Source organism: Poromitra crassiceps (assembly GCF_964638095.1).
Source record: "Poromitra crassiceps genome assembly, chromosome: 10".
NCBI lineage: Eukaryota > Metazoa > Chordata > Actinopteri > Beryciformes > Melamphaidae > Poromitra > Poromitra crassiceps.
In genome coordinates this window covers 47,306,718-47,334,567 of record NC_139631.1, presented here as the reverse complement: position 1 = coordinate 47,334,567, position 27,850 = coordinate 47,306,718, and the positions used below count along the sequence as shown (strand labels likewise).

The window sequence follows — 27,850 nt, the reverse complement described above, 5'->3', positions numbered from 1 at the left end:
CGGGCGCCTAGCCTGGCCAATCTGCGCGCTTCAATGCTGCGCAGGGCGGGTCTTGTCACAGCGACATCATCTCGCAGCGACACGTCGCGTTTTCGTTTGCGCATGCGCAGTGCCACAGAGCTTTGTTATTGCATTTCAGTATGGCGCTGTGCAAGACGTTTGGCCAGAAACCTGTCAAGTTTCAGCTCGAGGAGGATGGAGACTTCTATATGATTGGATCGGAGGTTAGTGTTTGATCTTTCCGACAGACAGTTGCTTTGATCCTGTGCTGATCGATCAGAGATAAAGTCACAGCGCGTGACTGACGCCTGCCTGGCTAGCTGCCAGCTATGGTGCTAGCAGCACAAGTGAGGCAGCGCGTCACTCATTCATTGACGTGGGATATAAATTGAAGATAACCCGAATTTAAAAACTACATTCACCGTATTTCGTGGTGTTGTGTGTGCTACATTTAGGAACAACGTATGTTTTTTTGTTTTTGAGAGATTTAACGTTACCTAGGCTCCACTGCATGTGTCCTTCTTCACGTCAGCTTAACTTAGTTATATTACAACTAACGTTAGATGACGCTATTAGGCCTTTTTTCACTTCCCACCCAATTCACCCATTTTGTGTATAAAAGGCAGGGAGTAACACAGGTGCAAGCAAAACACAAGGGCCCCGCCACTGGATCACCTAAATGGATTGGAAGTTGGACACCCTCATTAATGTTTTGCTTGCACCTGGGTTACTTTCCTGATGGGAGTTACTTTCCTGCCTTTTAGACGTAAAATGGGTGAATTGACAATCTGCTGGCAAGTGAAAAAGGCGAATTAAGCCGGGGAGAGAGAACAGTGACCTTATTCAGCTACTTTTGGATAATTTTGCTTGTTTAGCCAAACTGACATCTGTCTCTCCCTCTCCTCCCCACCATCTCTCTCTCCCCTCTCTCTCTCCCTGTGTGTGTGTGTGTGTGTGTTCAGGTTGGGAATTACCTTCGTATGTTCAGAGGCTCCCTCTACAAGAGATACCCGTCGTTATGGAGGAAGCTGGCGTCGGTAGAGGAGCGGAAGAAGATAGTGGAATCATCACACGGTGAGTCACTGAGTGTGTTTACATGCACATAGTGGATTTCTAGTTATCTGATTATTCAAGTGTCATGTAAACAGCATCCTTTATATAAAATAGATGAAGGCCGTTATCAGAGAAACACCCTACGTAAACACACGTCTCTGTAACAAGTTTAGCCTGCCTAGCCTACGTAAACACACGTCTCTGTAACAAGTTTAGCCTGCCTAGCCTACGTAAACACACGTCTCTGTAACAAGTTTAGCCTGCCTAGCCTACGTAAACACACGTCTCTGTAACAAGTTTAGCCTGCCTAGACTACGTAAACACACGTCTCTGTAACAAGTTTAGCCTGCCTAGCCTACGTAAACACACCTCTCTGTAACAAGTTTAGCCTGCCTAGCCTACGTAAACACACGTCTCTGTAACAAGTTTAGCCTGCCTAGCCTACGTAAACACACGTCTCTGTAACAAGTTTAGCCTGCCTAGCCTACGTAAACACACGTCTCTGTAACAAGTTTAGCCTGCCTAGCCTACGTAAACACACATCTCTGTAACAAGTTTAGCCTGCCTAGCCTACGTAAACACACGTCTCTGTAACAAGTTTAGCCTGCCTAGACTACGTAAACACACCTCTCTGTAACAAGCCTGCCTAGCCTACGTAAACACACGTCTCTGTAACAAGTTTAGCCTGCCTAGCCTACGTAAACACACGTCTCTGTAACAAGTTTAGCCTGCCTAGCCTACGTAAACACACGTCTCTGTAACAAGTTTAGCCTGCCTAGCCTACGTAAACACACCTCTCTGTAACAAGCCTGCCTAGCCTACGTAAACACACCTCTCTGTAACAAGCCTGCCTAGCCTACGTAAACACACGTCTCTGTAACAAGTTTAGCCTGCCTAGCCTACGTAAACACACGTCTCTGTAACAAGTTTAGCCTGCCTAGCCTACGTAAACACACGTCTCTGTAACAAGTTTAGCCTGCCTAGCCTACGTAAACACACGTCTCTGTAACAAGTTTAGCCTGCCTAGCCTACGTAAACACACGTCTCTGTAATAGGGATGTCACGATACCAAAATTATGAGTTCGATACCGATACCTGCCTAAGTATCTCGATACCGATACTGAAACGATACCACGGCAAAAAACTAAAACATCAGGAAAAGTATTGGAATAAATAGAGGGGACAAAACATGGAACTTAAAACTTATTTTATTGATTTAACAAGGTAATGCACAGCCATGTAGTCATTTTACTACATGCTGGTAGTACTGCCACCACGTGTGGCGCTGAACATGCTAGAACTTTTATTATCTAGTGTAAAATTAACATAATCTCTCCTGTAAACATATTTTAAAGGAATGTCAACCGTTTAAACTTATAAATAATATAAATAAAATATATTTTCACACAGCTGCTACACTATTATAGCTATTTGTTTTATCCAAAAAAAGTACTCTGTACTTGCAGCTCCTAAGCTTCATTAACATGAAGTGCCTGATTTATGGTTAATCTAGTAATATATATTATTTTCACACATAAATGTAGGCTATTGAAATGTAGGCTTATTATGTGGTGTATTCCCAGCCCCCCCCCCCCCCATACGTGTAGGCTAGGTGTTTTTTACAATGAATTCGTATATCATTAATAATTGGGATTATTGTAAATATTAGGATAGGTGAGATCAGATGACTGCTTACCATGTAAAAGCTTTAATAACACTGGCATTGAGGACCATAGTGTTATTAAATATTGTACATGGTATGCAGTCATCTGATGTCCCCTCCCCTAAACGTTACATGTCATGACTTTCTCCTTGGCAGAGATCTGTGCTCCAGCACATTGCCTCGTGTTTCACTGTAAACGAGTAGGCTATTGTGACAAGCGAACTTTTTCAGTGAAACAAGTTCGCTTGTCACACAATACTCGTTGGACTTATTTGAGGGCATGTATGTTTATCGTTCACGTTCGCTAACCTGTCGGTCTTTAAACTCTTTGAACAGGTCGGGGTGCCTGTCGGCAAGATGTTTAGCCAGGTTCGATGTGTTTGATCCTTTCGCTTGCGTCACGTTGAAGCACCTTTTACACACTGGTTTGGATGTGTCCACGGGCTTGCCTTCGCTGTCGGCAACGTAAGCAAAATATTTCCATATTTCGCTTCGTGCATCTGCTTTTTCTACAAGCGTTGGTCGGCTTGCAAGACTAGAAGAAGCCGCTGCCATTTTCGCTGCGTCTGTCCTGTGTGTCGGGGTGCTGTAGTGAGGACGACTGTGGCCAGAGAGCGAGCAGAGAGGGAAGAGAGGAAAGTCGACACGCCCCCACATGAAGCAGAGCTTTTTTTCACTTTTCACGAGTCACCATTGGTTCAAGGCAAGGCTGTGTTGCCTTCACGTGAGGTGGGAGACAGGCTCTCAACTGTAATGCCGCTGTGTCTCTCTCCTCCGCTAACAAACACCACGGTCGCACACTGACGCAACCCATGACATTTTTTTAAGTATCGGTACTAAATTAACGTGGTATAGTATCCTTTTTAACGGCAGGGAACCGCGGTACCATACTAATACCGGTATACCGTGCAACCCTACTCTGTAACAAGTTTAGCCTGCCTAGCCTACGTAAACACACGTCTCTGTAACAAGTTTAGCCTGCCTAGCCTACGTAAGCACATGTCTCTGTAACAAGCCTGCCTAGACTACGTAAACACACCTCTCTGTAACAAGTTTAGCCTGCCTGCCTAGCCTACGTAAGCACACCTCTCTGTAACAAGCCTGCCTAGCCTACGTACTGTAAGCAGACGTCTCTGTAACAAGCCTGCCTAGCCTATGTAAACACACCTCTCTGTAACAAGCCTGCCTAGCCTATGTAAACACACCTCTCTGTAACAAGTTTAGCCTGCCTAGCCTATGTTTAACACACCTCTCTGTAACAAGCCTGCCTAGCCTATGTAAACACACCTCTCTGTAACAAGTTTAGCCTGCCTAGCCTATGTAAACACACCTCTCTGTAACAAGCCTGCCTAGCCTACGTAAACACACCTCTCTGTAACAAGCCTGCCTAGCCTACGTAAACACACCTCTCTGTAACAAGCCTGCCTAGCCTATGTAAACACACCTCTCTGTAACAAGTTTAGCCTGCCTAGTCTACGTAAACACACCTCTCTGTAACAAGCCTGTCTAGCCTACGTAAGCACGCGTCTCTGTAACAAGTTTAGCCTGCCTAGCCTATGTAAACACACCTCTCTGTAACAAGCCTGTCTAGCCTACGTAAGCACGCGTCTCTGTAACAAGTTTAGCCTGCCTAGCCTATGTAAACACACCTCTCTGTAACAAGCCTGCCTAGCCTATGTAAACACACCTCTCTGAATATAAGATTTTACAAATTTTAACAGTCAGTTTGTGCACATTTCATCCTCAGATTCTGCTGCCAGTCACCAACACCTCGACCTTTAATGAGCATCGCATAGACATAATTACGAACGTTATAAGGAGTCATCATTTTGCCTCAACCACCAACTGCATTAAATTCATAATAGGCAAACTGCTCTGAACCAGATCACCTCTGTTGGCTTCATGTTTTGTTTTTTTAGTCTAAAAATAATGGATTTGTTTTATTAATGTATTCATTTTTCAAATTATAAATGATAGTGTTCACACACAAAAATTCGAAATAAACTGCACACATTTCTTGGGGGGTGCTATGGCTATCCTAGGGGTAGCTTCTGCATACTCGAGCCACCCATGCAGCGTGTGTGTGTGTGTGTGTGTGTGTGTGTGTGTGTGTGCGCCTGCGTGGACATGTTTCAGATCATGGCTACACCACGCTGGCCACCAGTGTGACGCTACTGAAGGCTTCAGAGGTGGAGGAGATCTTTGAGGGAAACGATGAGAAGTACAAAGCTATCTCCATCAGCACAGAGCCGCCTGCCTACCTCAGGTAATTCACCTGCTTACACTCATGTCCCAGCTCGAGCTGTGCTTCTGTCAACTGAGCTTTGTGTTGAAGGTATTTGTGTGCTATGTATACAGTATATCTTTGGGTTGAAGGTATTTGTGTGCTATGTATACAGTATATCGGGGGGGGGGTTACTTTCCCACTTGGACATTTTGCAAACCTGAGTTATGACGTAATGATGACCTTTAAACTACTTAACAAGGTGGAAATATGAAGGTTTGTGTCCGTCCACAGTGAGAAAACACACCCTAAAAGTCTTTGCGCACAGTGTCAGTTTTTTCAGAATGGACTTCTAAAAACACTATCCTGGCTATATTCTTCTATTTATTCCAGTTTCGTCTAAAAATGAAAATATAGCCCTATACCCTAGGGCTGTGAATCTTCACTGGCCTCACGATTCAATTCGATTACGATTCAGAGGGCTACGATTCGATTTGATTACGACTATCGATGCATCTCGATGCATCTTAAATCGATGCATCACTTTTTTCCCCCAGTACATGATTTTTTTTTTCTCACTTTCTTTTTTCTCACTGTGTGGCTACTTTTAAAACAAAAGTGCATTTACAATTGCATTATATTATGATCCACAATTAAAATAAACAACTGCATGTACTTCCATTATATTTTATTTGATTATTATTATTATTATTATTATTATTTTTATTTATTTTTAATAATCGATTTTTGACATTTGTGAATCGATGCAGAATCGTGCAGGTCCGCATCGCGGTGCATCTTATAATCGATTATTTTTGACAGCCCTACTATACCCCACATTCCCTAAATTCAACTGCAATAGTTCTTTTAACTCCAGCTTGATGCAATAGACCCTTTTCACGGGGGCCATTTTGTGTCGAAGAGGCAGGATAAACACAGGTGCAAGCAAAACACTAATGAGGGTTTCCAACTTCCATTCATGGAAGAAGGAAACCCTCATTAGTGTTTTGCTTGCACCTGTGTTTATCCTGCCTCTTCGACACAAAATGGCCCCCATGAAAAGGGTCTATTGCTCTCCAATCTGTTACTTGTGCTTCTTCTGCACTCTCCGCTTTTACTGTGGCTTTCCTGCATTCTTGGAACCCTGACTGCCACCTGGTGTCTAACTCTTCTAACAGAGGGCAGCATTTGTATTAATAAAAAATAATGGAAGTAAATGCATTTGTTTATTTTAATTATGGATCATAATACAATGCAATTCCGAATGCACTTTATTTTAAAAGTAGCCACACAGTGAGAAAAAAATCATGTATTGGGAAAAAACAGTGATGCATCGATTTAAGAGGCATCGAGATGCATCGATAATCATTTTATAATCGAATCGTAGCCCTCTGAATTGTAAGCGAATCGTGAGCCCAGTGAAGATTCACAGCCCTAACCTGTACTGCGAATTTTCGCAACGGATATTGGATAATTAACGCATCAGACTCAGTGTGCAAGGTATGTTTTTTTTTCCGGATGACGGATTAAGAAAACACAGCGAACAATTCGGACTGTGTGAGCAAAGACCTTTACTGCAACTTTGTAGTTCAGACTACCCTACAGTAGCATTTTTCAATGAGGTTCATCAAATTAGCTTGTTAAGCTGCAGGACGTCCATGTCAAACTGCACTTGGAAGTCCTTGATCCCGCCAGCACATGAACGCACTATAACACTTTTAGTATGATTGTTGCATCTTCTGCCCTGGTCCACCAACAGGGAACAGAAGGCGAAGAGGAACAGCCAGTGGGTCCCCACCCTGCCGAACAGTTCCCACCACTTGGATGCCGTTCCCTGCTCCACCACCATCAACCGCAGCCGGCTGGGTCGCGACAAGAAGAGGACCTTCCCCTTGTGGTGAGCAGCACACACTGCTGGAACTGAGACACTGCCGTTATTCAGGTTACAGGGCCAGAGCAGAGTGCTGAACGCACATGGGACAAGTTAGCCCTGAAGCCTTTCTGTCAGAAAGCCATGACGCAGAACCGAGGAATCGCCATACAACTCTTCAAACATGTTTCTTTGCATTTTTATTTTTGTTTTAAGGATGTTGCTTGTTATGGTTCGGGTTAGGCAAGTAAACGTGTCCCATGTGCGTACTGACTGAGCACACACTGCTGGAACTGAGACACTGCCGTTATTCAGGTTACAGGGCCAGAGCAGAGTAACAGTACAAGTCACCTGCCTCAGTAGAGAGAAGAGAAACACACCGACTCACAACAAACTGAGCTGCCTCCTCACATTTGATTTTCATATATGAATTCTTACATCTCTGAGCTATGACATAAGCATTTCAATTGCTTTTCATGGGTTCAGAGAATTATTCAAATTATTCAGAGATCAGACGTCGCTTTCACCCATGTCTTTAGTTTCTTTCCTTTTAGGGAGCTGTATTTAAAAATTCACCCTCTGAAGCTGGCAAGTCACATGCCAGGTTTTTTATTATCTATCCTCACTAATGATTGATTTTTGGGAGTTTTGGTCTGACATTATTGACCTGCAAATACTTTGGGTGCACTGTGCCCCTGTATTTACAAGTTATCATAAAAACAAATGGTGTGTATAAGATGAAAGCCTATTTCAAAACTTAATTAAACCAAACTCACACTATGTGCTGCTTATGGCCACATTTGTTGAACAGGAAACGTATCTCTTCACATGGAAAGCCCCAGTGGCCAGCAGTATCTGTGGTCCCGGTAGCATAGACAATCTAATAGCTGCCTGCCTGTCGTGCGGGCTGTTGCAAGCCAGCAGTGTCAGTGTCAGAAGCGCCGTATTAGCCGTCCTGCTAGCACAAACAGAAAATAATTAGCTCTCATCACTGTGCATTTACTATTACTACTATTTATCTTTTTACTTTATATAGTTGTTAAAGAGATACTCAACACTTTTTCCACTTTTTTTTCCCCCAGTTCCATACAAACCAAAGACTCCAATTTTCCTCCCTTTCTATTGGCTGAGCTCTTGATCAGTAATGTAGCTTGATCAGTGACGTTACCAAACCCAGCCCGCCCATCTCTCGTGCCTAGGCCCCTCCCAGCCAAAGTTTATAAAAGTGGCTGCACACCATGCTGGGACTATGGAGTGTGGAGAATTGAGAGAGAGAGAGATTGATTGATTGATTGATTGATTTGTGGAGCATTTTGATTAGACTGAATAGTAATCCAAACAAGTTAATTTCGTCTATCTATTATTAACTATCAGAGTTTTCTTATTAAAAGACTGTGTTTTTTGTCATACCTGACAGTTTCGACTGCTGCTTCCTGCAGTCTTCCTCAGAGACGTCACGTGATGTTGTTGTGACGTGCTGTATGGCTGGCATGCTATCCCACACCTTGGACACAGTCCTCCTCCATAAACTACTGGCCAGCAGGGGGCATGGTCATCCTACCTATCCAGGTGGGATGGCCAACCCTTCATAAACCAGCCATACAGCACGTCACAACAACATCACGTGACGTCTCTGAGGAAGACTGCAGGAAGCAGCAGTCGAAACTGTCAGGTATGACAAAAAACACAGTCTTTCAATAAGAAAACTCTAATAGACTGAATAGTGTAAATTGTAGTATTTAGTAGTCTAGGTTGTATTTGCAGAAGATAACGAGAGCCCCACACATCACACACACACACACTTTTCACGAACACAGACGTTATCACCGGATGGTGAAACATTGCCTTTGGGACACGTAACAATAAAACAACACGTGGGATCAACGAGTAGCTTTACAGCTTCTGACTGTATATGTTAGCAGCCTGACTCACCCTGTCTGTCTGAATTTCCTCCTGCTAGCACAGTTACCCTTCATACCTGTGTCAAGAGACTGCAGGTTAGCAAGCAACAGACAGGAAGTTAGGCATAGCTGCGCCAAACTGAGGCAGGAAGTTGGGTTGTTCTGCCTTCAGAGTAAAAGCATAAATTGTGTCACTTATGTGTATTTTAGGGTTAGAACTGTGCAGGGCAACACATTGTTAGAGAAGTATAATAGAATAAAAAAATCAAAATCGAAAATCAAATTTTGAGAGAAAAAAATCGGAGATTTTATTTTTAGGCCAAATCGAACAGCCCTAGGTCTGCTCTATTTGTTAAGCGTCTTGAGATAAGTCTTGTTATGATTTGCCGCTATATACATTTAAATTGAGTTATTGAAATGGAATAGAACTTGTAATCCTGGTTGTATTGGTAATGACTTATTCATTTAAATGTCCTGTCCTGTGTGTGCGTGTGTTTGTCTCGGTCAGCTTCGACGATCACGACCCGGCGGTGATCCATGAGAACGCCACCCAGTCTGAAGTGCTGGTTCCCATCCGCCTGGACATGGAGATCGAGGGACAGAAGCTCCGAGACGCCTTCACCTGGAACATGAACGGTAACGTGTCATTGTCCCCCTCCTAAAGTGTCATCGTCCCCCTCTCTCTTTGACAATGAAATGTGCTTTCACGTGACAAAGAAAAGCATCAAACATAATCATTTCAGAACACTGAACAGGTATCAGATTCAGTATTCAATCATTTCTGATCATTGTTCCTCCTGGGTCTCTCCAGAGAAGCTGATGACACCGGAGATGTTCGCTGAGATCCTGTGTGACGACCTGGACCTGAACCCGCTGGCCTTCGTCCCGGCCATCGCCTCGGCCATCCGTCAGCAGATCGAGTCCTATCCCACAGACAGCATCCTGGAGGAGCAGACGGACCAGAGGGTTATCATCAAGGTGAGTCCTATCCTGGAGGAGCAGACAGACCAGAGGGTTATCATCAAGGTGACATCTGCTGCATCTCAGCATCTTTACATTTCAACATTACAATGCCGTAAATGACAGGGTTCATATAAAGTCTTGAAAGTTTGGAAAATGCTTAATTTTTAGTCATATTTTCAAGGTTAGGAATACTCGCCTGGTAAACCAGCCGCTCACGTGAACTCACATTTCATTTCTTTCTACCAGACCGTCTGGCCTCCAGCCCTGGGAGGGTGTCTGCAGAAATTACAAAGTGCTCTAGCCAATCAGCGACCCGCCTCGTAGTTGACATTGTAACTGGCCAATCAGCAACGCACCTGGCAAAACAGTAATGGCTGCCTCCGTGGCTGTCCGCCTTGAGCAGTAACGTCAACGTTCGTCGATAAAGTGCAGTTATTGCAGAAATTATAGACTCAATAACAACAATGTGCATAAATGCAGTCAAGGTATCAAAGGGATTTCCAGAAGTCAAACTAAATCCACAGTGAATCAGAACAGCTCCATCAAAATGCCAATCAACAATCCGCCTGTGAGAGAGAGAAATGCACTTTTTTTAATTCAATTACAATTTCAAACAATGTAATTTATCGTCCCTATACCATTTGAAGCAGTGATTGATAATCAATTAAATCTAGTAATAATGTTTTCTGCAAATTGTGTCTCAGCATTGGGCGGTTGATTCTACCACTCAAGTTAGGGCTAGGCGATATATCGATATTGTGATATGAGTAGATGGTCTTACATTTTGAATATGGTGATATGACAATGGTGCTGTCTTTTCCTGCTTTTGAAGGCTGCATTACAGACCAGACTCTTATAGCTGTTCTATTATTTGCCTTTAACCACTTAGTCATTTTATGATTATTTATCAAAAATATCATTGTGTAAATATATTTTGTGAGAGTGATTTTGTCCGTAACGCTCAGCCTTACAACTGAACATTAGCCCATTTTGTAGAAAATATCAAAATATAATTTATATCATGTATCACCATTCAGCCTAAAAATACAGAGACATGATTTTTGGTCCATATCACCCAGCCCTACTCAAGATCTTTGTTGTCCTCAGTGTTGGGGTAATGTGTTAGAGTACTAAGTGACCACCATGTTAGTTTTTCAATTATTGTAATCTGTTATATTTTAAAGTTAGAATGCCACATACTCACTTTTTCATGGATATACCGAGACAAAATGTTTGGTCATGGAAATTTGGTTTTAGAGTCATGGAAAAGTCATGGAATCCACTGGTCAAAAGGTATAATGAACCCTGACCAATCTTTGTAGAAAAAAACATTATGTATAAGAATGCGTTTCTCCATTGTCGAATGGTATTATTTAATTTTTAATAAATTATTTGTTAATTAGCTTGCAGATAGGCCCTGACTTTTAGTTTCTGGTTTCTGTGTGGTGATGATGGACAGCTTTTATCATTAAAATAAGTAGAGCCCGACTGATACTGGATTTCTGGGACCAATGCCGATACCGATATTGGGGAGTAAAAAAAAATCCGATATAGATATATCGGCCAATATTTTTATATACACAGTACACCTTTTTTTGGAATGATCCCTCAAATATCAAACACTTGACAAAGATATGGCTTGATGTGACTTGATGCCTATACATATGTAATGTATAGGCAGGATATTTTACAGTTTAACAATCAACGTTATTGTCCAAATGGTAAACTTCACTGGGAATTGAATAATTATAAATAACTAGAAATACAAAAACACAAATAGAACAAATACATATCGTCGCTGTTGCGGCAGGACCCCGAATATCAATTTTTTTCAGATTTTTATTTTTTGTCATGAATCAATGCCATTGGTCACCCTTCACTTCTCTGTGTGGGTTTTACCAAATGCAACCAATGGAAAACCATTAAAACGAGCTTGTGAGTAATTCTCATAACGCCGTTCGCCCTCAATCTGTCAGTCAAACCTCGAAATTCCTCCCCTACCTCCGTCTGTACCCCCCGATACCGATATATCGGTCGCCTGATATTATTGGCCGATATCTGCCGATAATATCAGGCGACCGATATATCGGTTGGGCTCTAAAAATAAGAAGTCCTCTGAGAACTCATTATTTGGGCTCCATACTGATGTGGGCCGCCAACATTTTAGAGATGATCAAGTGGTGGGAAATTGTTGGGAAGCGCTGATCTACACAATCACTCATGTCAACCAAAAATCTTTGAATAGCTGAAATGAATCGATCCCATCAACATATTTATTGTTTGTCTCCTGGCACAGTATCAAGGAGAAAACACACAAGTCCAAAGTGGGCAGGTGCCGAGCTCAAAGGTGAATGAACAGACAGTGGAAAAAAAAAAAAAAGAAGCTTGCACACTGCATTGCATAGTCCAGTTTCCACTGTTTTTATTTTAACGCCCAAAAAAGTGACGTTTTGAGCGTCAAGCTCTTCATCAGACTCCAGAGGTGTCTCCTGGCATCTTCACACAAGAGCAGGACAGACAGCTCCACTCCCGGTCACAGACTCCAGAGGTCTCTCCTGGCATCTTCACACAAGAGCAGAGCAGACAGCTCCACTCCCGGTCACGAGGGCGACCTTCTGCTCTCAGTGCTTAAACGGATCCGGTTTCCCCCCAGAATTGACAGCAGACTAAAACTCTCTGCTGAATAACTAGGAGAAAGTCTTGGATACATTAGGCTTTAAAATGAAGAATTACTTTTCAAAAACATTACTGAACATTTAAACAAATGACAAAAGAAAACACAATATCAATGCAGGCATACTGACTGTTTTTCTGTAGCTGTGTTCAGGAGGCACTCCATCAGAGATGGATGACATAACTGGCTGGTATCTGATATTTAAAAGAACAGTTCACCCAAAAATTAAAATTCAGTCATTATTTCCTCACCCCCCACGCCCATGGAAGGACAGGTGAAAATGAGAGAGAGAAAAACTTAAAATGCTTCCATACTGCTCACCTGGCGTAATCCAAGTCTCCACAAGCCCTGAGATGCCAAGTTGATTTGAAAAGCCGTCATTTATTGAGTCAGTTTTAGCTGAAATCTGGACTGTAGCAGGCTACAGTAACTGCACCTGACATTTGTGGCCCACATGGCTACTTGTGGGCCTACCTTCTTTTGTCCTTTTCCCAGTTGGTGGTATATCCCAGAATGCATCTGGCACTCTCACTATTTTACCAGCTTGCTACATTTGCACTAGATGTCTAAGTGATGGTTGGTTAATTGGACTTCTAAGTGATGGTTGGTTAATTGGACTTCTAAGTGATGGTTGGTTAATTGTTGAATTGGCTGCTTGCCAGACACAACCAGAATTCACCACCAGTCGGCTGTTTGGCATGAGAAATTTCCCGACATAACCATGTCCTGTTTCTCCTGTTACTATTATATTTTCCAGTTGAACATCCACGTTGGGAACATCTCCCTTGTGGACCAGTTTGAGTGGGACATGTCGGAGAGGGAGAACTCTCCGGAGAATTTCGCCCTGAAGCTGTGCTCCGAGCTGGGCCTGGGCGGCGAGTTCGTCACCACCATCGCTTACAGCATCCGCGGCCAACTCAGCTGGCACCAGAGGACCTACGCATTCAGGTAGCAGCTGCATGCTGGGAACACACACACACACACACACACTAGGGGTGTCACGGTACGTGTATTCGTCCCGTAACGTCACAGCATGGGCGTCACGGTTCGGTGCATGTAGCTATACGACGAATACGTCAATATACACTCCGTTAATTACGTTCATCATAATCGTCAATATTCAAATCATCTTGCACTGTTTATGAACATTGCACATCAGAAAACATCGACAACTCACTAGAGGTCGACTGATATGGGTTTTTCAATGGCCGATGCCGATCTTTAGAAAGCAGGGCGGCCGATGGCCGATATATAATGCAGATTATAATTTTTTTTATTTGATAAAATATGATTTAAATATAATAATGAATGTATGAGTATGAGTATTTGGCAAAAAAAATCAAGTAGCCTATATTTCCATTATCCATTCATGCACTTTGAAAATCAAATATAACAATAACATTATACTGTACATCTAATATAAGATGGTTATCTTAGCCAGTACAGTAACATGTTTGATCTTTTTTTAATGAAATAGAAAAATACATTGGGTTATGTATGCAGTATAGATTTCAGTAGTGACTGGTAGGCTATATTGAGAGCAGTATGTCAGAGACCTCATTCAACTGCATTATTCTATACATTAAATAATGTAGCTGTTTAGATTTGCTCTCATTTGATTGGAGAAGTGTGTTTGCAGAAGATTCCTGGCTTTCAAAGCTCAATATACTCTCACTAGCCACTTTCACACCAGCCTTGAAAGCGGTAAAATATACGGAAAATGTGATCCGCACCTCCGATGTGAAAATTGTGAAAGTGGGGTGGTGGATAATTGTGTTACGCCTTTCGTTCCGCCAGTGGACCTAGTCACAGCGCCGGATTACCCTCCACTCCATTCGCACGGAACGGTGCGAATGGTCAACTCATTTATTTAAAAAAAATACAGGGGAAACCACCTCATGCAGCAAGAAAGGCATAAGTGAAAGTAAAAAAAAAAGTTGCCTATACAATCATGACTGCAGGGGCGCCAGGAGGAATGCTCTGTGCCTACACTATGAGTAAGTAGGTTAGGATTTATGCTCAAACGATGTTGACATTAGTAGGTAGAATGAACGAATATAATAATAAGCTTCAGAGGACATATCTTAGGCGTGCATAGCTGTCTGTGGCGAGTTGGTCTGAGGATATTCCCTCTGGAAACCAGCTCCAGAACTGCAATCTGTCTAGCTAGCCAGTTGTGCGTTCCCTTACAAAAACTACTAACGTTATAGTAGTCATGTGCATTTATAGCCTATACTATTCCCCCGACGAATGTTATGCAGACTGCAGCTGTTTGATATGCGGGCGTCGTCTTTCAGAACGGACGCTAATTAGGCTACTTTATGGGAATAATTTGCTTTACAAAAAACTGGAACCAAAAGATAAGAATGAGCCTTGTACCTAATATGCTACATGATGGTGCATCTGTGATTCATAAAGTCGATCAGATGAATATTGAAAGCCTTGTTACCATGCTGCATGTGGACAACACTTTCGTGTTTTATAACTTTGGTGTTCTTAACGACCGCAGCTGCATGTTGGCTGGCGCACATCGGCGATGTTGGGTTGTTGAATGAATTTGTTCATCATACAGTAGCCTAGGCTACACTAACCTATGAAAATATTAATTTAGGCTACTAGGAGGAGCTTGGTGGAAATGCTTCCCCTCGCTTCATTTCAATCCGGGAGCGGAGGCTGAAAGCACACCCCAGGACGCGAATGTGGCGGTGCTGCTTGGCTGTGTGTGAAAGCAATTTCTGTGGCGAGGCGGACGGCTTTGCGGGCCTTCTGAACTGCAATATTGCGCGATCTGTGTGTGAAAGTGGCTACTAACTCACGTATACTGTCTGTCTGTAACGTTATGATTGCGGGGAGGGTTGCATGTAGCCTACTGGTACTGTGAAACGCTCGGGTTGATAAGAATAATAACATAACGTAGCCAGTTCAATCTGATCTCTTCCGTCTCAAGCAACGAGTCAATGGGGGGAGGGGTGACTGCAGCCACACTCAAGGCTACATTAAGCATCTAAAAACTCTTGTAAACCTGCATTTCTGTGCAGAGTTTTTATATTCGTTTCCTCCACATAGGAGGAGATATTATAAATAATAATAATAATAATACAAAATCAGCCTTGTCAGGCAGAGGCCGATGCAGATTAATTAAAAATGCCAAAAATCATCCCCAATTAATCGGATCGCGGATCGGCCGATAAGTCGGTCGACCTCTACAACTCACCCTAGCACCGTGTATTCAGGCTAAATATAGTCCATTTAACTTTGCCTTCAACAAAGTTGAGTGGAAGCGTCTTGCGCGCTCATTCATTGCCATCTTGTATGCGCTAAGGGCTAATCGTGTTAGCTTGTGTGGCTAACGCGTTCAATGCTATAGCGGTCCTGCTGTCCTCCTGGCGTCCACATGCCTGTGCTGAATGTCGGTCGAGTGGTTAACGTTATATGCCAGTTTGATCTGACACAGCCTACATACATACAACCATATTTTCATTGACTGGATCAAAACGCTGCCAAACTGCGCTGGTTTTATGAGATGCCATCTCCCTTTGACCTGTGTAGTAAATGAAACAACGGAGCATGATCTTGAACGCTGTTTAATTCTCAAAAGCAGCAGCAACTTCACAGCCTAACAGCAGCATGCACGCAGAATAACAGTTCTACTCTCCTCTCCTGTCTCACACGTCACTACGTCATTACTTCTTACAGGCGCAGGACACAACAGCCTGCTTTGTTTAATTCACATCCAGGCATTAGAGAAGGGGTGCTGTTAGTGGCTGTTGATTATTCAGATCATTTAATTATTAGTTTAACCGACTAGTATTTTGGTGACGACTAGCGAGGGTAGTGGATGTTTAAACGTTTAACCGACTAGTTGCCTGCATCCCCATATGCAGTCGTAGAGCCAGCCCTACATAAAGATATAATGCAAAAGAGTCTATGTTCACTGTTAGTGTTGACTGGTTTAATACACTACAGGGCCATGCCATAGCCAATTTCCTTGTATGTGTACATACTTGGCCAATAAAGCTGATTCTGATTCTGATGCTGTACCAATTTATGACACTAGGTGGAACACCAGTACTGTCTGTTCAAAATCAATGCCACAGGTTCAAAAATTAATGAAAACAAACCTAACCTTATGCATTTGGATTTTTTTTTTTTGCCTTTTCCCCCCATTGTACCGAACTCGTACCGAACCATGACAGACAAATGGGCTCGCCAAGACGATATTCCAAAAGTAATCCAAAGTATTTAGAATAATTATGTTACTTGAGTAATCGAATGGAATATAATAATGATATATAGTAATAATAATGTATTCCGTAATCTGTAGTGGAATACGTTTTAAAAGCAACCCTCCGATAATAGAATAATGATAATAATAATGTATTCAGTAATCCTTAGTGGAATATATAAAAAAAACTCCCATAATAGAATAATGATATATAATATATAGTAATAATGTATTCAGTAATCTGTAGTGGAATACGTTTTAAAAGCAACCCTCCGATAATATAATAATGATATATAATATATAATAATGTATTCAGTAATCCTTAGTGGAATATATTAAAAAAACTCCCATAATAGAATAATGATATATAATATATAGTAATAATGTATTCAGTAATCTGTAGTGGAATACGTTTTAAAAGCAACCCTCCCATAATAGAATAATGATATATAATATATAGTAATAATGCATTCAGTAATCTGTAGTGGAATACGTTTTAAAAGCAACCCTCCCATAATAGAATAATGATATATAATATATAATAATAATGTATTCAGTAATCCTTAGTGGAATATATAAAAAAAACTCCCATAATAGAATAATGATATATAATATATAGTAATAATGCATTCAGTAATCTGTAGTGGAATACGTTTTAAAAGTAACCCTCCCATAATAGAATAATTATATATAATATATAATAATAATGTATTCAGTAATCCTTAGTGGAATACGTTTTAAAAGTAACCCTCCCAACAGTGTAGAAATGATACACTGGTAGGAATGTGTGTCAGGGTTAAGATTTGGCCTGGACTGTTTCTACCAGATGAGTCAGAAACCTGGAGTCGGCCAATCTTTGCATATTGACTTCTATAAACTTACAGTCAAGCTCTTTGTCATTTGTTGCAAGATAGTTAAGTACTTGTTTTTCAGTGCGAGGAGCACCTTTGTGACTTTGTTTATGTAAGTGGAGGCCTGAAGCTTGAAGGAAGTGAAACAGAACAAAGATGAGGAACTCTTTGTCGAAAAACAAACGCACCGTGTTCACACTTGACCTCCTGGCTGCTTGCAATGTTCATAATCTCCCAGCTGAAGCTTCTACTATTGTGAGTCTCTGATTAACATGTTCACTGCCATTGACGTGTTGATACGTCAAAAAAAATCCAACGGTTGACTGCCAATGACGTGTTGATACGTCAAAAAAAAAAAAAAAAAAAAATTGACGGTGGGACGTTGATCTAACCCTTTTACATCTCTTATATAAATATTGGAGCCACCGAACGTGTACAACCCATTCCACCGACCCACTAAGTGGCGACAGTGCTCTCCAGACTAGAGGAAGCCAAGCAAAAAGCAGTGTGAGGAAGCCATTCTCATGAAAATGGATTGGCGAAAACGCTTTCGCTTGGGAGCTGGCGGTGGGGGATTGCAAATTTGCATAATAGATTATGGGTGCAACACACTTTGAAACACCTTTGAAACACCAGCAGAAAGGAATCGCAAGCAGCTTCATTCCAGCTGAGCTCACAACCGAAAACGAACAAGCCTCATTCTCATACTGTAGGCGAAAACGCTTTCGCGCTGGTGCACACGGGCGCACAACGGTGGGGGGTTCCAAAAATAGACTGGGTGCAAAACACACTTTGAAACACGCAGCATAAAGCCTAGAATCGCACAAAGCTTCATCAAAGCTCTCAACCGAAAACCCAAGAAACGAGCAGCCCCATCCAGACTCGCCGACGAGGGGGCCGCCAGGGAGGGAGGCTGCTCAAACTCGCAGCAGCAGCAGCAGCAGAAAACTCGCTTGTGACAAACGCTGCTGAAAGCCACCAGAGACACGCCCACGGAGGGAGGAGTTTGAAGGAGAGGGGGTTCAGAACTATATTGTTTAGATGTCTGATGTCTCACTGATGCCAAAAATAAATGGTTAAAGTGACTGTTCTGCCTGTTTGATTGAATTTCAGAAAACTGCGATTATCTCAGCTTTCAGTCTCAGACGCTGAAACCATGCTGTACTCAACGGCTAATATCTACATAACTACTAACTCTACAGACTAACTCTTTTAGACAGAGAAAGCACACATTCTATTAGTTCTTTTGAGATATTTTGTGTTCACAAAATCTTAGCAGAAAAGAATCCTCGGCTCTTGAAAGATGAGCCAGAATCCTCAAAAAAACCCTCTGGCAGAAGCTACCTACAGTAAAAAAAAAACGGCTGGCAGTGAATGTGTTAAGAGCATCAGATACATTCCTGAAATGTAAATTGATGATCCCTCTTTCCAAGGGCTGGGATGATGTGCTTGTCTCCTGATTCGATATGATACCATACTATCACGATACTTGGGTGCCGATTCGATTTGTATTGCGATTCTTAAAGTTAGAATCCATAATATTTCCGTTTTGGCGATGAGTGGTAATTGCAGGTGCGATCCAAACGTATCTATTAGTAGGGCTGTCAAAATTGGCCCAAAATCATATTCGAATATTCCCTCTAAACAAAACATATAAATTCGAATACAATATATATATATATATATATATATATATATATATATATATATATACATATATACACTTATACGTGTATATACAGTATACACCGCGTTATAACCGCGCTGACAGCGGATATTTCGGCCCCGCGGGCGGGCCGGATCATAAAAATAAACATTCTGATTAATAGCGGATGGGTTGCGGGTGGTTGAAACGATGTATCAGTAATGAGGAAAATAATATTAATTACGTTCTCTAGTCTATGAACGTATTTTAAGCTACATTTTTCGTCAGGCACATTCTTAGTCGCTACAAAGGACCCACTGCAGTGGTAAACGTAAACAAAACAATAGCCATGTGCTAGGTCGCTAGACTCCACTTTTGGTCCATATATGGTCAATGATGTCACCCTCAAAGAGGAGTCTCCGCTGAAGACGTGTTTGAAGAGAAGACGCGTTCGTATTTTCCCATACAATGAGTTAATCCAGTAAACTAAACTTAAAGCTATAGTGTTAGCCGAGTAAGCTACATGAGGGCAAGTGGTGGACTGGACATAATACAGCATGGAAGTTTATTTGTCTTTTATTCATTTAGTCTTGGACTGCAGCGATCCACCAACGGCAGCAGAAACCGTAAATTCGCTCCTTTCATAACGTTGTGAAATGTCGGGTGCATGGCAGGTGCGGATCTATAAATAGTATGAAATAATTTGCACGGATTTATGGCGGGTGGACGGTTCATGCATACACGCGGATTAGGATGGCATAAAAGTTCATCCGCACATCTCTAATATACAGTATATACATGTGTGTGTGTGTGTGTGTGTGTGTGTGTGTGTGTGTCAATGGAAATTGAACTGACAGTCATTCATGTCCACGCTTGGGCATGTATAGCTGTCAATGGAACTGGTTCCCTTGTATTTATTGATGATGCAACTGCTGACAACAGTAGCACTGTTTCAGACAATATTATCTGCTCATATTTAGTCAAATGCTTCAAAACCCATTCGGACGATTGCATGATTGTGTCAGTTTGTCCAACTATTTTGGTCCCTTGTTGTAATTCCTACAGCGTTCACCTGATCTGGATGTAAACACCCCGAATTAAAGCTGGAAGTCTGCAGTTAAAGCACATATTGATTGTTTAAATTTCATGTCCATTGTGGTGGTGTACAGAGCCAAAATATGAAGATTGTGTCCAATGTCCAAATACATATGGACCTAACTGTACCTACCTACCTACCTACCAAAGGCTTCCATCAATGGGCCATAGGCTCAATCACCATTGTGTTAACTCACATATTTATTTAGATGAAAATCTTTGAGATTAAAACTTTAAGTATTGCGATTCTACAAGTATTGCGATACGATATTAGATTTTAATGGACTTTTCGTTTGCCTTTTTAACAGTAGACCATGGGAAAAAGTTGAATAATACACTTCTAGCGACTGTATATGAGTCATATTTCCAAAAACGATGCACATCACATGTCAGTCAGTCAGTGTGTCTGAGCTTTATTTCAGCAGCTTCATTGCTATACAGCATATACAAGTGGTACAGAAAACGCACAATGTACACAGGTGTGAATGGACCTGGATACGGAGCATCCATAGCCCCTAGTCTTTCTTGATGATTGAGTTATAGCAAGAGGATTAAAGGAGAACTCCACTGGAAAACAATGCTGATTTATTTTGCACATGATCTCACACATGATCTCACACATGATCTCTCACATGTCCGTAACCTGTCAACAGTTTTGCAGGCATTCGTTTAGTTTGCCAGTTATTGAGAGTTGGTTTTGGGGTGTGTGTGACAACATGTGCAAAGTAAATCAGCATTGTTTTTCAATGGAGTTCTCCTTGAAGTCTTGTTTGGAGTTTGCTGCTGTGCTGACGGCTCTCTCTGGGTGAAATGTAGCAGTCTGAGTTTGTTTCCCAAGTTGTGAAGTAAGTCATGTGGAATTGAGAAACCCAGACAGACAGACAGCGATCTCTGTCACAGTTGGAAACTCAGAATCTACCATCTGCTGTTTATGCTTTTCAATTTCAAACAGTTGGAGGTGGATCAAATGTTTTAGGACACCATCGTGTTTTCACACTTGTTAGATGATTTGGTGATTTGTAATATTTTCTGATTATAGACGTCTGCAAAGAAAGTTTCCCTTCTCAGCGAAGAATGGAGTTGAACTGAGTTGAACCTGGTAGGAGTTCAGCCAAAAGGCGCAAGTTTGAAGCTGAAGTGCCGTTAAGCAAGACACTGAGGGCAGGGGAAATCCACTAAAGCAGGAGTGTGCGAGAGTGAGCCTCCCCTCAAAGAACACAGGGCTTCAAATTTGGCGCGGGATTGCGAGAATCGCGCATATTTTTGCCAATTCCCGCAGATTTGTAATTTATAATGCAGGAGAAGTCCCGCAATTCTTTGCGCACCAATGTCTATAATGTTAAGCCGACAGAGCGGAAACGAATGTTTGCTGCATACGGACGAGTGGTCGCCGTGTCGGACACATTTAGAGGGCGGACTGTTAGCTCAACGTTAACTCAGGCAGCAGTGTAGCCTCCCCGCTTGGCAAGCAGCATATTTGTTGTGACCAAATATCGCGCATTCAAAGCAATTCATACTCCCAGAACTGGCGTAATCCATATTAAAAACCCGAAATGAAACGTCCAGGTTTTGTGTCGGTCGGTGGCTTTGGAACAGCCGGCTAACGTTACAGTGGCTAACCGGAGCTAACGTTAAATTGCGTGTGGGGTAAGTCCCTCTACAAACCATGATATCTGTGCTGTTTCACCTTTGATTGAAAAACGCTTCCACCAGATTAAAGAAAACACGTGATTTTATGTAATACATAAAACATCAGTCAACATCACATAATGTTTTTTCTTTAATCAGGTGGAAACACACAGACAGCCTAATGGTTTATAGTGGGACAGACTTGCCTGCACTTCAATAGAACTCTCCCCAATGCCAAATCTGTTACAGCTTTGCCAGTAACATCACATGACAGTAAGAAAGGCAGATGTAGTGAGCAAAGATGGATGATTTAACTAATATTCCAGAGCTCTGACCTAACCAAATCTAACTGACATCACTATTGTGAGCACAAAACAAAGAACTTCTGATAATATGATGAGTGTTTTATTAAAGTGTATCACTCAAATACAAAAAATAAAGGCTTTGATAGAACCAAAAGCCTATGGCTCCTAGTCTGCAGATAAAACACCCCCAGTTTGCAAAGTGAATTTTAAGCCCTGGAACATACTGTATATGTAACATAACAGATGCGCTATCCCCCACATTTATTATTGTCATTATTACTATTATTGTTGTATACTCCACTCGGGCATAAAAATGTTGTAAACATATTTATCCTGCTTTTTGCAAATATCTTCTTTTAAACATCTTTATCCACTCCGAAGGACAATAACAACACATCTTTATTATAACTAGTGGGATACCCGCCCCATGCAGGGTGTCGAGTTCTCTGCACGTTCATCCCCTATGGACTGTGTCTGCAGGTTGGCCCAGCCCCATAAATCTTGTAAAATTCGTCTGAAATAGTTCCCCAACAGATACAAAAACATGAGCATTATATGCGTTTGATGTACAAAGAACTGCCGTAATCTGATTTGTGAAACACACATTTTAAAAAAATCACGATTTCCTTCTCCCTGGAGTAGGTTTCTCCTCCAACAGCCTCAGCTCACCTCACTCGCCGCAGCAGTCAGCAGCCAGACTGCGGGGGCTCCGCCCCCCCGGCTGATTCGTGCGGTGGAAGCTGTTCGTGCCACTGTGCAGCACAGCCACGTGCCTCTGCATTTTCTTTTCAGATGTTTCCCACTCACATCACGCCCCCCCCCCCCCCCCCCCCCCCCCCAAGTCACTCACATCACCCCCCCCCCCCCCCCCCCCCAAGTTGTCTCGTGCCCCCCGGGGGAGGCGCACCCCACACTTTGAAAACCGCCGCACTGGGGGGTACGGTGGTGCAGTGGTAAGCGCTGTCGCCTCACAGCTCGAAGGTCCTGGGTTCGATTCTCACCTGGGACGCTGTGAACGCTGAAGGAATGCGTGCCCGTCCGCATGTCCTCGAGTGCCCACCGCCCGGGTGGGGTCGTCAAAAGGGCCTTTCTGTGTGGAGTTTGCATGTTCTCCCCGTGCCTCCCGGGGGTTTCCTTCATATAGGAACCCCCTTCACCAAAACATGCAATATCCTGGTTGCTAATGTGGTTCCTCCTCTGGTCGTTAAGGGCGCCTGTTCGGAGGGAGGGGAACCGGTTGGAATAGCGTGAACCTCCCACGTGCTATGTCCTACCGGTGAAGCTTCCTCTGTCAGGTGAAAAGAAGCGGCTGGCTAACTGCCCATGTCTCGGAGGAAGCATGGAGCCAGTTTCGGCTCTCCCCAGATCGGCAGAGGGTGGAGCAGCAACCAGGATGAATAAATTAAAATTAGCACTAAGGGGGATAAAAATGGGATGAAAAAAAAAAAGAAAACCGCCGCAGTAAAGTTAGGGATGGGTATCGTTTCATATTTTTCGATACCGGTGCTAAAACGATACTTCTAAAACGGTACCGGTACCTAAACGGTGCCTGAAACGGTACTTAAAAAAAAAAGTTAAAGCATATTTAAACCTATTTTTTATTTAAAGAGGCTGTAAAGAGGATTTCAAACAATTGTATGTGTTAAGCTCTAGAATGTTAGTGAAGGTGCGTGCAGCGCCCGTTTCGGAGCACCGGAGGGCGGATGTTTCACTCAGCAGCTCGGGCATGGCACCTAAATGAGGCACCTAAATCTGGGTTGCCATTCGGTACCGGTAGTATTGGTTGTAAAAGGTACTGGTACCATATTGGTACCTTGTTTCGGTGCCCAACCCTAACTAAAGTATTGCAACACTGCTGCAACTGTTGAACCTTCTCCACCACCCAGGCGCCCCAGGCCTTTGAGTTCTGACTGAATTGAGACGTTATAGTCGCTAGTTGTTTGTCTTTCTTTCCATCGTTGTCTCATTGTCCTCCATATTATTACCACTGCTCACTGTTCAAACAAGCTGTCACATTCTGATAAGGGTCTCAAGTAGGGGTGGGGGAAAAAATCGATTCACCTAAGTATCGCGATTTTTAATGTCACAATTTTTTGAATCGATCTTTTATTCCAGAATCAATAATCGCAAAAAAATAATAATAATAATTTGGGTGCTTGCAGTCAGGCCACTCACTGAACAGCAGGCCAGGCACCGCCTACTGGTTTACTAGTGGTTTTATTACTTTATTAGTTAGTCTGAAGTAATAATTACACTTCAGGGTTAAAGTGGGTGCATCTCATTGTAAAATTGGACTTCAAACGGCCCAAATCTGGCTTCAAATGGCCCAAATTGGGCTTCAAACGGCCCAAATTTCACGTGCGTCGGCCCATATCGGCCTGGCCTGCTTGGTATCTAATGCCCGGCCTGAATTATGATCCCAGTCCGCCCCTGTTTTTAACTATATCGTCCAGCCCTACTCATGATATATAATATACAGTCTCTAGTGTATCATTCAACTTTTCCCATGTTCTAATCTAGTGTAAAAAAGCAAACAAACTGAAAAAATAAAAAAATAAACAAAAATCGCAATAAATCGTAATATCGAATCGCAATAATCGTAGAATCGCAATACTTAAGAATCGCAATATAAATCGAATCGGCACCCAAGAATCGTGATAGTATCGAATCGGGAGATAAGTGAATCGCCACAGCCCTAGTCTGAAGTGATGAGGTGAATGACGTAAGACTTATATTGTCATGGTAACGCTGATTGGCAAATCCAATTTGAACATTCAAATACAGGACACATGTAGGTTGCATGCCTCGGATCTGATTTTGTACCACACATCCATTTGATCCAGATCGTAATTGAAAAAGTGCAAGTTCATTCTGGTTAGAAAACATTGGAGCTGACTCGCATCTGAAAATCACAATTGCGACTCTGAGCTGCAGCGAAAATGGAAAATGATAAACTGACGCTACCAGTGCAGCCAGATGTTTTTCACACGAAAGCCCGCCCGTAGCTGCCTCGAAGGACGCTGATTGGTGCAAACCGCTAGTGGTTCCGATTCAAACCAATTGGAGCATCATGTGGCAAGATGCATTTGTCATGTGATCGTGATCTTGTGCGCATCTAGCTGCCTCACAAGGTTATGAAAATGGAGCCAAAGAGTCTAAAAAAAACTCCATCTGAACTGATTGACATGTTTTTCTTCTCTGTGGTGTTTTACAGTGAGAACCCCCTGCCGACTGTGGAGATAGCCATCAGAAACACAGGCGATGCCGACCAGTGGTGCCCCCTGCTGGAGACGCTAACAGACGCAGAGATGGAGAAGAAGATCAGAGACCAGGACAGGAACACAAGGTGAGCGTCTGCTTGAGGTGCTTCCTGCAGAGGAACATGTTCTATACAGCATTTATAAAGCCTACTGCTGGAATGTGTGAGTTTGAGCCTCGTATGCTCGTGCTGTGCCAAGCTCGATAACACTTTCTTTACTGCAGTGATTCCCAAACTGTGGGTTGCGGGCGGCCCACTAGTGGGCCGAGGAGGTACTACAGGTGGGCCGCGAGTGGTCTGCCAACACGCCCGACTTTCACGGGCAATCAAATGGCTGTAGCAGGGTCATTTTTAAAACTACAGTGAAGATCTTGTTATCAGAAGAACCTAGAAGACCTAAGGCATCCATTGGTACCAAGCATACTATGCTAAATCAGGCTCCAAACCGTAGGTTAAATTTTGCTGAGGGAAAACTATTTCAATGGGCTCCTTTGACTTCTCAGCTCAATTTATTTGAAAACTGGTTCAATGGGTACCCACAAGTCTCCCCTTTACAGATAAGGTAGCATTTTTCACAGCCTAGCATTAATAGCTTGTGGATTGATTTGTTCTGTTGCTCATCACATTTTGTCTCAACAAATGTGTTATGCATGCAAATACTTCTGATGCGTAAGGGGGGAGAAAATGTTGGCAATCTGCTTTTGGGTATTTTGCCGACATGTTTTTGTATGTGGATTAATTATTAATTTCCCTTCCCCTTTTCACATGCTCTGTTAATGAAATAAAAATATATAATATAAAAAAACATATAGGGAAATATCGTCAAAAACCATCTTACTCTCATGTATTGATCAGAGTTGTGATTAAAGGGGGATTCTTAAGTTTGGGAACCCCTGCTTTACCATATCACTCTCTGCGCTGTACTGGCTCCCTGCTGGTCAAGATTGCTTTTGAGTAGGGATGCACCGATCGATCGGCACGTGACCGGAAATGGCCGATTTCCACGTGATCGGCCTCGACCGGTGATCTGCGCCGGTCACTCTAAATAGCCGATTCTGACGTGCGCGCTCCCGAAAGCAGCGAGACCGAGACGGATGAGTTGCAGCCACTACACACATGCCACAGCATGTCTTCGCACCGGAGTATAAGCCGCAGCAGCAAAATTGCCTGTTTGTTACATATATAAGCCGCACCGGACTATAAGCCGCAGGTGTTTTAATGTTTTTTCTTTTTTTTGTGTTTTAATGTTTAATTACCATATGTAAGGGTTCATGCACAGAGGGGATTGTCGGGAAAGAGATGGCTGTTTGAGGAAGCTCCCATTTATTAACATTTCAACAAAACAACATAACACCACCTGTGTTTTTTTTTTACAGTGCACACAGTGTCCGCGGTGTGGTGAAAAGAGGGCAAGAGAGGAAATTAAAACAAGTGGATTTATAGTTAGAAAGAGTGCTAAAGAAGAGAGAATTCCGTTTTTTTTTTTTTTTTTTTTTTCGAAAAAATCCATAGATAAGCCGCACCGTTATATAAGCCGCAGGGCCAAAAAACGGGGGAAAAGCCGCGGCTTATAGTCCGAAATTTACGGTAATTCCAATGTGTAAGCATGACTGGAAACAAATTAGCATTAGAGGACTTACTGGAGACTGGAATACGGTATGTGACCATCTCTGTGAATTATCGGCCCGCCATTTTGAAATAATGTATCATTGAAAAGTGCTTGAAATCTATCATTACAAAATGGTGACAACCCTGTCAACCACTGTGATCAAAATCATCAAACCCACTCACATTAAATGTGATTTAATTTAATTTAATGTTTAAACTCTGCAAAAAGTGTAGGAAGGAACCCCCACGAGCAAAGTGCAGTAAGCAAGCAGGCCTTTAGTGAGTTGTTCTCCCTGATGTTGTTATTGTTGTCATGGTTATTCATACTCTGCTTACGTTTGCTTCACAGGCGAATGAGGCGACTGGCGAACACGGCGCCCGCATGGTAGACGCAGCAGCATCAGCGCCGCCCCCCCCTACAGGAACAGCAGCATCAGCGCCCCCCCCCCCCCTACAGGAACAGCAGCATCAGCGCCCCCCCCCCCCCCCCCCCCCCCTACAGGAACAGCAGCCTCTGGTGAGGTTATGAGGCTGTCGATACCAAACAGCAGCAACGTTCAAGATGTTCCTCCAACGAGCTGCCTCCTTTTCTGACTGTGTCCTCAGCCAGCCACAAAACTCCCCACCTTTTTATTTGATTTTGTATTATTGTTATTATTATTGTTCTGTTCTATTTGGCGAAACTCCGCTAGAAGATATCCCACATTTTGTTCAGTGTGGAGAAGAAGCTGTTCTCTCACTTTGACCACTGACTCTCTTCACCCGACCGCACAGCCAGTCTCAGATAATATATTGTTATGTTGTATTTGTTGTCTTTTTGTACATTTTAATGATTCTTACAAAATAAAAAGCCAATGAGCTTGATTTGCGTTCTTGTTATATTGT

The 27,850-nt window shown here is 42.6% G+C and overlaps 1 protein-coding gene across 1 annotated transcript; it reads left to right on the top strand.

The window, feature by feature from the left end:
* The first annotated feature begins 110 nt into the window (after positions 1–110).
* LOC310784088 (SWI/SNF-related matrix-associated actin-dependent regulator of chromatin subfamily B member 1) lies at positions 111–27,829 on the top strand. The gene is made up of 9 exons (XM_083645062.1): positions 111–224; positions 963–1,074; positions 4,853–4,982; positions 6,700–6,837; positions 9,220–9,347; positions 9,523–9,689; positions 13,106–13,296; positions 25,313–25,444; positions 27,315–27,829. Exons 1-9 carry the CDS (start codon positions 141–143, stop codon positions 27,352–27,354), a joined length of 1,122 nt encoding a protein of 373 aa, XP_083501188.1. The 5' UTR covers positions 111–140; the 3' UTR covers positions 27,355–27,829.
* Positions 27,830–27,850: the final 21 nt, after the last annotated feature.